Raw genomic sequence first — 13,500 nt, forward strand, 5'->3', positions numbered from 1 at the left:
TTCGCTTCAGCAGGACTAAAATTGGAACTGAATTCCCAAGTATAATCTGTAAAGCAGAACTTCAGGAAGATTTAAACGACACAAATGAATGCAGCTCTGTTTATCAATACATCATCATTGCGTGTATATTTCTTAATGGAAGCAATGCAAGTGCCTGAATTGAGCTCGTCATCGGCCTCATGTGGTCCACTGCACAGCAGAGATCAGACTGGAGGAGGGAGAAGCAGCACAGGGAGCCAATCGGTGTGCTTATGAAGGACATACCCAAAGACTTGGAACCTTTTAGACATTCCGAAAGAGACAACCTGTATTTGTCTTCTTTTTATGGAGTACTTCATCAGAGCCATCTTCATCAGCAGTGGCCTCCAAACGGCGGCCCTTTGCTAGCCTTTATCTGACCCGTGGGGCCCTATGATGCGAGGCACTATTCCTCCCACTGACACCAACAATTGGGCACTGTTTCTTTCACTGACACCAGATTTGGGGTACTATTACTCCAGGGATCGACAAATCCCGGTCGCCATGGCGACTAGAAATAGGGTCCCGACGACTTGGTTAGGAAGGGTGGCTGGCTCCATCTGGTGGTGGCCGTTGTTATTACAAGTTAAGCATTACAAGTTAAACAGCAATTCTAATGTAATTTTTCACTATTTTTCACTGCCATCTTCTTCCCTCTAATTAGAACCCCCAAACATTATATATATTTTTTATATTTTTTATCCTAACACCCTAGAGAATAAAATGGCAATCGTTGCAATACTTTCTGTCACGCCGTATTTGCGCAGCGATCTTACAAGCGCACTTTTTTTTGGGAAAAAATTACACTTTTTTAAATTAAAAAATAAGACAACAGTAAAGTTATCCCCATTTTTTTTAATATTATGAAAGATAATGTTACGCCGAGTAAATTCATACCCAACATGTCACGCTTCAAAATTGCGTCCGCTTGTGGAATGCCGACAAACTTTTACCCTTTAAAATCCCTTTTTACCCTTTAAAATCTCACGTATGTGTTTGCTTCTGCGCGCAAGCTCGTCGGGACGGGGCGCGTTTTCTGGCTCCTAACTTTTTTAGCTGGCTCCTAGATTCCAAGCAAATTTGTCAAACCCTGTATCACTCCCACTAATACAGGTGCTGGGGGACCACTCCTCCTCCTCCTCCTGACCACCAACCCTGAGGCATGTTTATTCTGGGCCCGGGACATTTTTTACCCCCACTAGCCTTAATCCGGCCCCCCAAAGTCTAAAGGACAGTAAATGAACTAATTTGAAAAGTTTGGAGACCCCTGGCATACAGAATTCCAACTGGGGGGAGGGAGAAGCAACGCAAGGCTCATATATGCTAACATAGAACATTCTGATAGGAGAAGAGAGCAGAGTGACAAATGAGCACCTCAGTCTGCGGCTCCTCTTTTCACTATCCTGTGTGTGGCAGGGGGTGGGGAAGAGACCTGTAAGTGTTGCTGGAACACTGCAGAAGAGAAAAATCAGGTCTTCTGCCCTACTAGACAGGGCTAGGCTGTGTGGCAGAGATGTGTAAGGCTGCATTCACACCTGAGCGTTTCGTTTTTAGGCAGAAAGTCGCTCGTTTTTATTGTGATTTTGCCGCAACATATGTCTGTCTTCAGCTCTTTTCCAATACAACATACTGACATGAAGCAGAAGCACCGGTTACTTCATTGGAGGGATCATTGGTGCTCTGCATTGCAGTATGAATTGGCCGTAAATATCCACTATTGGAATTGAAATGCGTTGAGGCTCCATTCACACCCAAGTGTGTCTTTATAGCATGCTTTTGGAGAGGCACCATTCTTTTAGAACGGGCCTCCCTCCTTCCAAAAGGGCACTAAAGAAGCTCTTGTACCAAATTTTGGCACTGCGCCAAGCGCTGTTTGCAATAGCCATTTTTGCGTATTTCCTAAATGCACAAAAAATGGCTATTGCAAAACGCGCTTGGCTCAGTGCCAAAATGCAGAGTATTTTTTTTGTATTATTATTATATAAAACATTCATGCTTATTTAGGGACCAAGTAGTAAATAAAAAGTGACTCGTCCATACTATGGGATCCGTGTATTCAAAAAATTGCGTCTTTTTACATAACGATGCATTAAAATGTGACTTTTTATATTCTAGAAGGCCAAACCTGTCTTTGGTAAAGTGACGTCATTTTTGTTATACAGAACGATTTAGGTGTTGAATTTACATCATTTGAAGGCTGCATTTTCTCTGGTCATAAGGGGTTAATATTGCCTCTAGTTAGTAAAATTGTTAACCTGCTTTCTGTCTTTCCTGCAGAAAATCAAAGGCGAAGCCCAATGGTAAGAAACCAGCCTCCGAAGAGAAGAAGCTGTACCTGGAGCCCGAATACACTCGTGTCCGAGTCACAGACTTTGAATTTAAGCAACTAGTCTCATTACCGCAAGAGATTGACCTCAACGAGTGGATGGCCAGCAACAGTAGGTTTCATTTTCATAAGCGGGGTTTCCATGCGTGTACGAAGGAATAACACACAGAGGTTGATCAGATAGCCGGTCAGTCCCATAGAGGAGCACTGTGGGAAACTGGAGAATTGCCAGGTGGACTTTGGTGTGAAACGGCAAGAAAAACAATAAGCAATAAAACGGTTTTCCGTAACATAATCATAAATGCCCACAGTAGCTATAAGGGGCGTGTTTCTGATTAGATTTGCAAAGCGAACTGTCCAACAAAACTGCTGTGAAAATGTTTAAATGAGACACAATAATGTTTTTTTGTATTTTCTCTACAGGTTGATTGTTCGTCATTAAAAAAAAAAAAAAAAAGAGGTTCAGGAAAAAGACCTATGATTACCATCTCCATCTAGTGGCCCAATGCAAACGTTTCTTGAACCACTTTTTTTTTTTTTCATAAATAACATTCAACCTGTAGAGAATATATGCTGAGAACATACAGTTTTGTCCCATTTCCACTGAATGTACTAGTAGTTTCCCTGAATCAATAAGCTAAGCTTTTTTTTTTTAAATAAATACGCCCTATATGTTAAAAACAAAACCCTTGACCATTATATGCGCCAGTACTTTTTGGAATGCTGGGTATTTATAGTAATGGTTAGGAACAAGTCAGTGTGGCGTTTGGCTAAGGTTTCGCTTACAGGCGAGGTTGGATGTCCAGTGCATCCCCTCCCCTTACATTAGATGTCAAGAGCCACCCCACCATCAGAAGTTGAGTTCCCCCCCTCTCCCTTACATCACAGTGCACCCCCTTTCCTTATGCTGCTGCTGAGAAGAAGCTGAATGCATTGCTTGAAAGCAGAAAGTAAGGGTCTGGCGGAGGACCAGAGGAGGGCTGGAGCTTTCCTGCACCTGCAGGAGAGGTGCGAGGGCCACATGAAATGGCCTGGGGGGCCGGATTCAGCCCGCGGGCCTTGTGTTTGACACATGTGTATTAATATATTTGTGACGCTGTTAAATATATAGGGAGACGGAGACTGGCTCTAGAAAGAAAAGAGCAACTCCTGCCACATCTCAGCACTAGTGTAAAGCTTGGCCATACATTGCTCTTTTTTTTCTTTTTCAACAAGTTGGCTAACTGATTCCTCCATCCACATAAGCAAGATTAATAGTGAAATCTCCCCTCCCCCTTTCCCTTACCCGCTCAGGGCTGATCAGTGGCTGCAGATTGACAGAATATTTTTTAAATGTCCCCTTGACAGAGGGTGATTAAACAATTGACTACTGTTGAGTCGGGGAGTCCACCCACGAATCAGAATTTGTCTGGTCCCTGCTGGACTGCTGGTATTTTCATCCATGTATGGCCAGCTTGGATTTCTTGCTTGTTTTTACCCCCGGTGATCACACACAATGTTCCTCCTTTTTTCTTGTTATGTGAACACATGCAAATCTTGCAATTGTGGAGCTGCGGTGGCTCAACGCGATTGGCACTGCGCTGACAAGCCATTCACCTCTGCAGCTAGGGGTTCGGATCACGCTCTCGGCTACATGTGAATTGAGTTTGGTGGTCTTACCCCGGCTCCCGGTGGGTGTGCTATGCGAGGTAAGCCTGCGCTTAGTACGCCCACCCCCCTCCCACAAAAACCACCACACTTACACGCACTCGAAATTGGATTAACATGCACGCACTTTGACCACGTGGTCTCTAAAAAAGAGAGGCGAAGGACTAACGGGGCTGGTTGAGCGGGCAAATCCTCTCACTCCCTTATAGGGGAGTCCCTCTGCCCCGTTGGGCTTCAAAGCGGAGCAGGTAGGGCGGGCTGTGTGGGAGGACCCCCTCACACACCCGCCATTGCCACCCGGGGCATGGAGAAAGGTGGCAGATTGCCTCTGGGGGAGGCCTGCCTACTCCCAACTCCTGCAGTCTGGCTCCTCTCTCGAGTACACGCACAAAATACACTTAAAAAAACAAACAAACAAAAAATAAAATAAAAAAATCTTGCAATTGTTGCACTCGTTGCCACACTGCCCTAGTGTAGATGCAGCCTTATACTGTATACCTTTCCTGTAGTAATGTTAAGCTTGCAGCTTTGGAGGTTACATAGCTGAGAGCAGAAAACCAAAAATTGTGATATTGATTTTTTTTTTTTAACAAGGCAGGAGGCATGTATATCCTTAGGCACTTTCCACACGATCGGACCGTTCAGGTCTGCCTGTCAGTTTTGACGGTGAACCTGAATGGGTGCTCTATGCAGTCCTATGGAGCGTCGGATGTCAGCGGAGACATGTCCGCTGACATCCAACCCGATCCGATCCGCCAAAATCGGACGGATGGTGATACATCCCCATCCGTCCATATCGTATCGGGTAAGATCTGATGAAAACGGACATGCTGTCCGTTTTCATCAGATCTCCCCATAGGAGACAGCGGTGCTGCACAAGCCCCTCCCCACTCAGTGAGCAGAGAGGGACTTGTCATCCGCCGGCTCAGCGGAGAGATCTCCTACTGAGCCGGCTGGAGCAGGTGCACTCCGTAGCAACGGAGTCCGTCTATGTGGAAGAGGGCTTATAGATAACCACTATAGCAGTAGTTTAAGGATGAGAGTGGGTTTACATCCACTTTAAACAAGGGTTCACAAAAGCTTTCTTGCAATGTAGATCAGCCCTCAAAAAATCCACTTGCCTGCTTGCATTTTGCGAATGGATTTTGAGGGCTGGCAAGGAAGGGCTGCCTGGGAGTCGGGGGGGGGGGGGGGGGGGCGAGCCGTCGGCTTGTGTCAAATGGGAGTCCTTCTCCTCCCAGTGATCACGGGGGGGAAGGAGAGAGCCGCCCAGGTGTTCAGAGCGCAGCAGGGGGAACAGTGATGACAGCTTTCATTTCAATAGCCGTGTTCCCCGCCACTCGCTGTCAGATACAGCCCCGCCCCCTGGACCGGGACTTTGATTGACAGATCACCCGTCACTGGGATTGGACGGGTGATCTGTCTATCAAAATTCCCCAGCCAGGGGGCGGGGCTGTATATGACGTTGCGTGGCAGTAGCACAGCTATTGAAATTAAAGCTGTTATCACTGTGTCGTCAACCCCCCCCCCCCCCCCCCCCCCCCCGCTGCGCTCTGAACACCTGGGCGACTCTCCTGTTCCTCTCCTCGGCTGCACAGGTAGGCTGCAATGTGGACACAAGGCTCCATGGTGGGCACTGGGCACACTGCTGCAAGGTGGACACAAGACTACATTGGTGGTCACTGGGCACACTGCTGCATTGGTGGGCACACGGCTGCATTGGTGGGCACACGGCTGCATTGGTGGGCACTCGGCTGTATTGGTGGACACAAGGCTGCATTGGTGTGCACTGGGCACACGGCTGCATGGTGGACACAAGACTGTATTGGTGAGCACACGGCTGCATGGTAGACACTGGGCACATGGCTGGGCTCATGGCTGAGTGGGACAACTGGTGGCGAGTAACCCTTGAGGCCTGACTAGTAGCTCAGAATTTTTGAGCCCTGATGTAGATGATCTAGTATTTTTATAGTTCTTGTTTGTTTTCAGTTTATAATGTAGCTGTTTTTCCTTTTCAGTTACCACTTTCTTTAACCACATCAACCTTCAGTACAGCACCATCTCAGAGTTCTGCACAGGGGAGACTTGCCAGACTATGGCTGCCTGCAACACGTAAGTTTACAGCTATAGAGAGGGTATGTCTGTCTGCCTTGGGGGCTCTTTACTGCTCTGTATGTTCTTCTCACCAGCAAGCTCAGGCAGTATTTGACCACATCATACATACATGCTTACATACGTAGACTGGTTGCAATGATCTACATTGCCCAGACAAAAGCCCAACATTAATATTTTGTGTTTAGCTTCTCTAATAAAATCTCCCATATGTCACATGCAATCATTTACTGTAAAACCTTGGTTTGAGAGTGTTTTGCAAGACATGCAAGATGTCTTGATATACAAGTAGCATCATGTCACAACTGAGTATAAAAGAGAAGAGAGGCACCTCTAAGTGTAGCAATATGGTTACATTTTAATGAAGGTACGACATTTAGCAACATATTGCTAAACTTAGAGGTGCCTTTTGTCTTTTATACTCTGTATCTCCTGCTGGATTTTGCATCTAATCCCCTTGTGGAGGCTTCCATTTGTGGATGGACATGTTATGGTTACACAACCTGGTCACATTGCTGTTATCTTTTTATATGGACCATAAACTGAAGGACTTATGGAATAAATGGTTGTGGAACGAATCATTTGAGTTTCCATTATTTCTTATGGGGAAAAGTGCTTTGGATTACAAGCATGTTTTTGGAATGAATTATGCTCGCAATCCAAGGTTTTACTGTACTTTAAAACAAACAAAAAGAATGCTGCTGCACTCCAAATAATAGACATAAAACTGGGTAAAGTAAGATACCTGTGCCTGGACCACCACTGCACACACATCCACACATCCTGTCACCTAGTGGCCACAATACATACAAATTACAGCTGCTGCAATCACCAAATATGCTCCCACATCCACAGTACAATCACTAATGAAATGTGTGGTTGCGCTGCCTCAATAATATGGTGAGGTGATAACTGAAAAGTGCCTATCTCCATGAAGCCATGTGCGTTGGTGATGTAACGCGTAGAGGTTGAGCCTGGTGGCGGGATTATTCACCGCATAACACGAGATGCTGGATTTTATTACCTTGGTTAAAGTCATTGTAAAATGATGTAATCTGCTTTGTAAAAAGATTATATAATGTGCAGAGTGTCTCCTTGTGGAAAATACCTTATTTACAGCGCCGCTGGGTGCTCACGTGACCCGCTGGAGATCTTCCTTCCTGCTCAGAATACTGCAGAGAAAGGGGCCAAGATCCCCACTGATGTGAGCCTCACTCCAAGCACTGCAGAGGGAGGAGAAGAGAAGATCTCCAGGGGGTCACGTAAGCACCCAGCAGTGCTGTAAATAAGGTATTTTCCACAATAGTTACAAAAGGAGACACTGCATATTATAAAATCTTTTTACAAAACGGATTACATGTTTTTACAAGGACTTTAACGAGGGCTTATTTTTGGGGTAGGGCTTATATTGCAGCCATCCTCGAAAATCACGATAGGGAAACAGGGTATGTTTTCAGATGAGCTGGATAATTACTGACTAGCAGAAGGCAAACTGGGTTTACTGAATGCTGGCAGCAGTCACACACTGATATATGTAAAGACAAGCGTGCTAATTTGTAAATGAAACGTATTCCTCATTACAGACAGTACTACTGGTATGACGAGCGGGGGAAGAAGATAAAATGTACAGCTCCTCAGTACATTGACTTTGTTATGAGTTCTGTACAGAAATTGGTGACGGACGAGGATATCTTCCCCACCAAATACGGTGAGTGATTACACAAGGGGTGAACTATGGTGTGAAGCCATTTGAAAAGTTCCAAGTAAGAAATGCAAACGCAATTCCCATAGATACATATTGGATTTTTTTCATGTGGGAAACCTTTTGCCCACTTAGTAATAGAGCCAGTAGATTTCAAACTAGGGGAAGGAGAAGGAGCATAAGGATCTAATAAGTTATGCTGCGGTATGCATTGGCTAACAAGGAGCTTTACTGATAAGAGAAGCGAGTGGAGTAACAGTGAGAGTAGTTCATCAATCTGCTACTTCTATTTTCATTGTCCAGTCTTTGGGAAGGACAGGCCCTAAAAAAAAGTGTTTCTTTAAAGCCGAGGTCCGCCGGAAAAAATATATTTAAAGCCAGCAGCTACAAATACTGCAGCTGCTGACTTTTAATATATGGACACTTGCTTGTCCAGGGCGCCCGCTATGTCGGCAGCTAAAGCGGATCTGTCAGTCGGCTCTGGGCTGCTCCTGCTGCCATCCTCGGTATGGGAAGCCTTGCGGCTTCACTTCCTAGTTCCCTACTGCGCATATATGGATTGACAAAAATGCAAACCCTTTAGCATTTAAAGCCACTCCCATATATGTATCCAATCTTTGTATTTGAGATTATCTTTAATCTGAGCTTCATCTAAAACAAAAAGACAAGACTGCCACTTTTTGAATAAAGATGAATTCTAGGTATGGTATATTTTTATTTCCTTATGTCCAGCTGAAAGCCTGAGCTCCTGTGTTCACAATGCATCAGGCCAGCCGCTCAACACAGGACATAGAAGTAAGTGGAGATCACTGAAGTACCCGTGTCTACTACAGTAATCTCCAGGTTCCAGGGGCTTCAGTGAGGTATGGTATATACATAGTTATGCTGGTCCAAGCTGGATCCTTGTAACTATGTAAAAAATTGTCATGCCTAGAATTATTCTTTAAAATTGAACTCCAGGAATTCAGCTACTTTGATAATAGGCACACTATTAAGTCTAACAAAGTGCATACCACCTCATTAACTTATTTCTTAAATTTAGATCTGCTAGTTTTATGGCTCTCCGACCTAGAGGATTCACTCTGAGAGTAGAGACACTGTATTTTCACACACAGCCTCTCTGCCAACCCCTCTCCTCTGCCAATTCACAGAAGTTTTTGTGTTTTGTGAATGAGTTTACAGAATACAAAGGCTTCTGTGAATGGGCAGCAGAGGGGAAAGACAGGCACAGCTGCTGCATATGACTGTTGCTAATAGAGCTGAGAACAGAAGGTCCAGTGTTGGAGCTCTAGAACTATAGTGATAACTTTTCTTCAGAAAACCTCCATAAAATGATCAGAAATTAAAGCTTAGTCCACAAGGTGGCATGCACCACAGGCTTAACCCAGAGTTTGCCTGCACATTTTTTACAGTGGCTGAATTCCTGGAGTTTAGCTTTAAAATGATTTGGTAACAGTGTTGCTCCAGGTGAGCAGAGACGAGGAGGAAGACAAAAACAGGGGGGGGGGGGGTTAAAAGCCATGAGAGAGAGGGCTTTTAAGGGTACTAATCAGTTGATTGTATGAGAAATGCAAGTCAAAAAGTACAGTAAGCTTATACTTGCATTTATAAGGTTGCTGGATACCCGTTCTTCGGTCAAAGAGCCAGTTTGGCACTTGTGGACAATATGACTGTCTCCATGCAGAGTATAAGCGGTCACACTTGATGTTTGTCAGGATTTTCTGGAAATTCTTGCACCACGGTAGGATGTTATCAGTTGTGATGAACAATGGTAGATGAAATAAGGTCCCAAAATGGAACCCGTGTGTGGCCAGCAGAGGCGCCCATTTAATAAAAAGGTGCTTCCAAGTTGCAGATAAAAAAAAAGCATGCTCTGGGCTGAAGGTATGCACACAGATCCCACGCACTTAGGCTGGGTTCACATTGTTGTGCAGATCACATGTGATGTCTGTGTGATGCAAATTCAGCCATACAGTTTGTATGGCTGTATTTGCATCCCTTTCAGAACAAAATGGTACAGGATCTTTTTTTTGTTCCGCACTGGAATCGGATCACATGGGTGTTCACACCGGTGTAAACCGTCTGCGATTCAGGTGCTATGCGGAACCCACACAGGATTCTCAGAGGGTTTTCCTTGCATCACACCAGTGTAAATCCAGCCTAAAGTGTACTATACATCTTTTCCTGATGAAGTGGCAACTAAAGAGCACGAAACACGTTGCTGGTGTTTTACCTTGTTTTCATAATTTAATAAACGCCAACCTTCCTGAAGAATCCACTTGGAAGCACCTTTTTTTGAATGGGCGCCTCTGCTGACCACACTTTGGTTCCATTTTGAGGCCTTAATCCATTTAAAAGAATTAGTAAGGTAAAAGTGCTGAAGTGCAGCACTAATATGTGATTGTGTTTTGCATTATGTTGTTTTGTAGTACTTTCTCCATTTTGTTTCACAGTTGGTCTTTTTATTTTGCAGGCAGGGATTTTCCAAGCTCTTTTGACTCATTGGTGAAAAAGATCTGCAGATACCTATTCCATGTTGTTGCTCACATTTATTCAGCTCATTTCAAAGAGATCGTCGCCATGGAGCTACACGGACATTTAAACTCTCTGTTTATTCATTTCCTCCTGTTTGTGAGGGAGTTTAATCTACTGGACACCAAGGAGACCGCCATCCTGGACGACCTGTCTGAAATGCTCTTCTCGGAGGACAGCAGGGAGGCAGCAGGGGCCACAGGAGGGGAACAGAACCATGTGAAGGAGAGATGAGTTCTCCACCACAATGTCCCGCTTCCTTTCCTTCCACTGCCCCCTCCCAGCGTGCCCTAACCCCTATAAAGCGCTGGCTAAGCTCCCAGCTCAAAGCACAGGGGAAACGGGGTTATAGGAACTGCGCTGCCAGTTTTGGAGGTGGGGGAGGGCCCTGCCTGCATTACCCCAGCCTGAAGGGGAGCAGACCTCGCTCTTATCTTTAGCAGGACGTTGCACCGAGTATCACCTTATTTTTATTTGTGTCTTGAGTTTTTTTTTTTCCTTCCTTGTTTCTTTTATGACCCCTCCCCCCTCCCATTCTTTTCTTTTCCTCTCCTTTTTATTTTCCTTCTTTTCTGACTCCTCCCTTCCTTTTTCTTTTTATGGGTGGCACTGCCGTTACTGGCTTAATTCTATTATCCTAATGAGAGAAAATATTTGCGTTTTTATTTTATTTTGCCGTGGCTTTGGAGGAATGTTTGAAGCACCTCAGTGGGCGGGGGGTGAGACGACAAGGGTAGGATGGACTGTAAGAGTGGAGAAGCGGTCACGTGTCGTCCCTTGCTCTGGAATGAATTGAGACTCCTGTGTCACCATCCAATATGGTTATCGGCTCTCCCCCTCCCTCGCTCTTTTGGAGGAATGCTGGGTGCTCACCCCTCGGTGGGGTGGAATAATAATGTCGGCTTCTTTTAGTTTATCTGTTAAATAATGATGATAATAATATTAATAATAAAACAGATTCTATCAGATTGTGGAGTCGAGTTTCTGTTTTGTATGGAAACAGAAAATATGCCCTTGGAATCCTTAAAATAACAATTGGTGTTGGATTGGTCTTGAGTCATTGTTAATACTGACCATGCATAAGGAAATTACCAGACAGTTTTCATCACCTGCTTTTTATATTGAATTTATCTGCTCTGTGGTTTGCACATTTTGTGGTTGGAATTACCTGGAAATTGATGTGTCTATATACAAGCCTTTCAGTGCTTCACTTTAAAGAAATCCTGTTATCTTTTGCCCCTACAGGGCAAGTGCTTGTTTAACCCCACTGCAGTTATACGCCTTTTTCCTCAACATCCTCACAGCTCCTTCCTCCTCCACAGCGGACCCTGAAACCTGAGGTGGAGGCTAAGAGGAGCCATGACCTCTCATCCCTCAAGTCATGTGACTGCTCAGATCTAAACATTGTCACAGGGAATGGGGGGGGGGGTCACTTTCTCCCCACACAAAGTATTGCACCTGGCTGTGATGGAGACTGAAACAGCGAGGGAGCGCTGGTAAGGGAAGTATAACTAGAGTTGGGGGGGGGGGGGGGGGGGCTCTTTGCAAACACACTGTCACTTTGGCCTCCATAGGAAACGTGACTCTTTAAAATAAGATCAGAGTAGGATTTCTGAGTATGTGTCACGCTAAACTTCTAGATTAAGGCCCCTTTGCCAAGGGCCTTCTGTCAGCAATTCATTTCTTTGGACAAATGGATGTAAACAGATCATCTGTTTACATTCGCACCTGTTCAGTGCTGTTTTTTTTTTTTAACTGAATATCCAATGTCCAGATTTATTGAAACGGAATGGAACTGATGAAAACCGATGCCATCCATTTACATCCATTACGTTTATCTCTAAGGGCTCTTTCACACGGAGCGGATCCGTATTGGTCCGCTCCGTTAGCCCGTTTGGCTCAGCGGGGATTCCTCCGTTAATCCCCGCTGAGCTGTCGGCTGACAGGGCGGTCCCCGCACACAGTGCAGAGACCACCCTGTCTTTCCTCCGCTCTCCCCTATGGGGAATCGGATGAATACGGACCGTCTGTCCGTATTCATCCGATCCGTCAGGCAGAAGAAAAATAGGGTTTTCTTCCGTCTAAAAAAAAACAGATCCTGACGGAGGCGGGTGATTACGGACGTTAGCGGATACTCCATCCGCTAACGGCCGTGATCCCATAGGGAACCATTGTAAGTCCGTAAACGGACTTATGAAAAGCGGACCGTTCGTCCGCTGGTGTGAAAGGGCCCTTAGAGGGTCTCTGATACAAAAACAAAAAACGATAAACTGAACTGATATGAACCGAAGACAGATGTGCAAACTGATGTAATCTGAATCCGTTGTCATCAGTTGCACGTTGGGAAAGTAAAACTCTGGTTGTTAGGAGCAGCAATAATAAGTTTGCAAACAGGTGAGTTATGCACTTTATTTCAGTACTTTTATATAACAGGACACATCCACTGTACAATTAAAGAAATGTACAGGTAGAAAGACATACTTGAAGCATTTAGTTTGCAGTCTCATTTAAACTAGGTCTGGTGTATATTAAAAGCAATGGATATATTTAAATTGTGCTAGGTTATATGCCACACTTATAACATCCGCAACCAATGTGTCTTCTACTTTATCCCAAGATATTGACATCAGAGATGGCAAATGCTTGGAGCAATTTGTTGGAGATTCTAAAGCAAAAACATTCAGCTAGGATAGTTGCTAGTGGCCTTAGAGGCTTGTCACCACTTTTTTGTCAAGTCTGAACTACTTAGAACTTTCTTTAAGAGAACACATTTGAATTCAGCAAATAAAGAACTAAACTGGGATTGTACAGCATGATTTAATAAAACATATTTGATGGGTTTTTTTTTTTCTGTGTTATTTTTTATTTTAATACAGACATTATAAAGACTTTTTTTTTAAAACTGGTGCATAAAACCCCCTTCACGAACAACCAAAAAGGGCTCCTGAGGTTTGCATAGTTCCATAATTTTAGTTTCCGACAGGTACCCACTCCCACCTCCGCTCAGATCGCCCAGGAGAAAGCATTTTTAATTTACAGCATTTTTTTTCACACCTGCCTAAAACTTTTTCACAGTAAGAAAAAAAAAGTTTGTGAGTGAGAGACTTATATAGCGCAACACATGCAAACTGAATCGCCTCTGGGCGATGCTCCTGTAATTTGT

The 13,500-nt window shown here is 44.5% G+C and overlaps 1 protein-coding gene across 3 annotated transcripts in view; it reads left to right on the forward strand.

Moving 5' to 3' along the window:
- MOB2 (MOB kinase activator 2) overlaps positions 1 to 11,305 on the forward strand; it is a 79,534-nt gene extending 68,229 nt beyond the window's left edge. For all 3 annotated transcript variants that reach the window (XM_040328494.1, XM_040328493.1, XM_040328492.1), the window contains exons 2-5: positions 2,296 to 2,456; positions 6,010 to 6,103; positions 7,687 to 7,811; positions 10,279 to 11,305. In XM_040328494.1, the coding sequence (XP_040184428.1) occupies positions 2,296 to 2,456; positions 6,010 to 6,103; positions 7,687 to 7,811; positions 10,279 to 10,571 (673 nt within the window). In that variant the 3' untranslated portion in view covers positions 10,572 to 11,305. The remainder of the gene's footprint in view (positions 1 to 2,295; positions 2,457 to 6,009; positions 6,104 to 7,686; positions 7,812 to 10,278) is intronic.
- Positions 11,306 to 13,500: the final 2,195 nt, after the last annotated feature.

The sequence above is a fragment of the Rana temporaria genome, chromosome 11 (genome assembly GCF_905171775.1).
Source record: "Rana temporaria chromosome 11, aRanTem1.1, whole genome shotgun sequence".
NCBI lineage: Eukaryota > Metazoa > Chordata > Amphibia > Anura > Ranidae > Rana > Rana temporaria.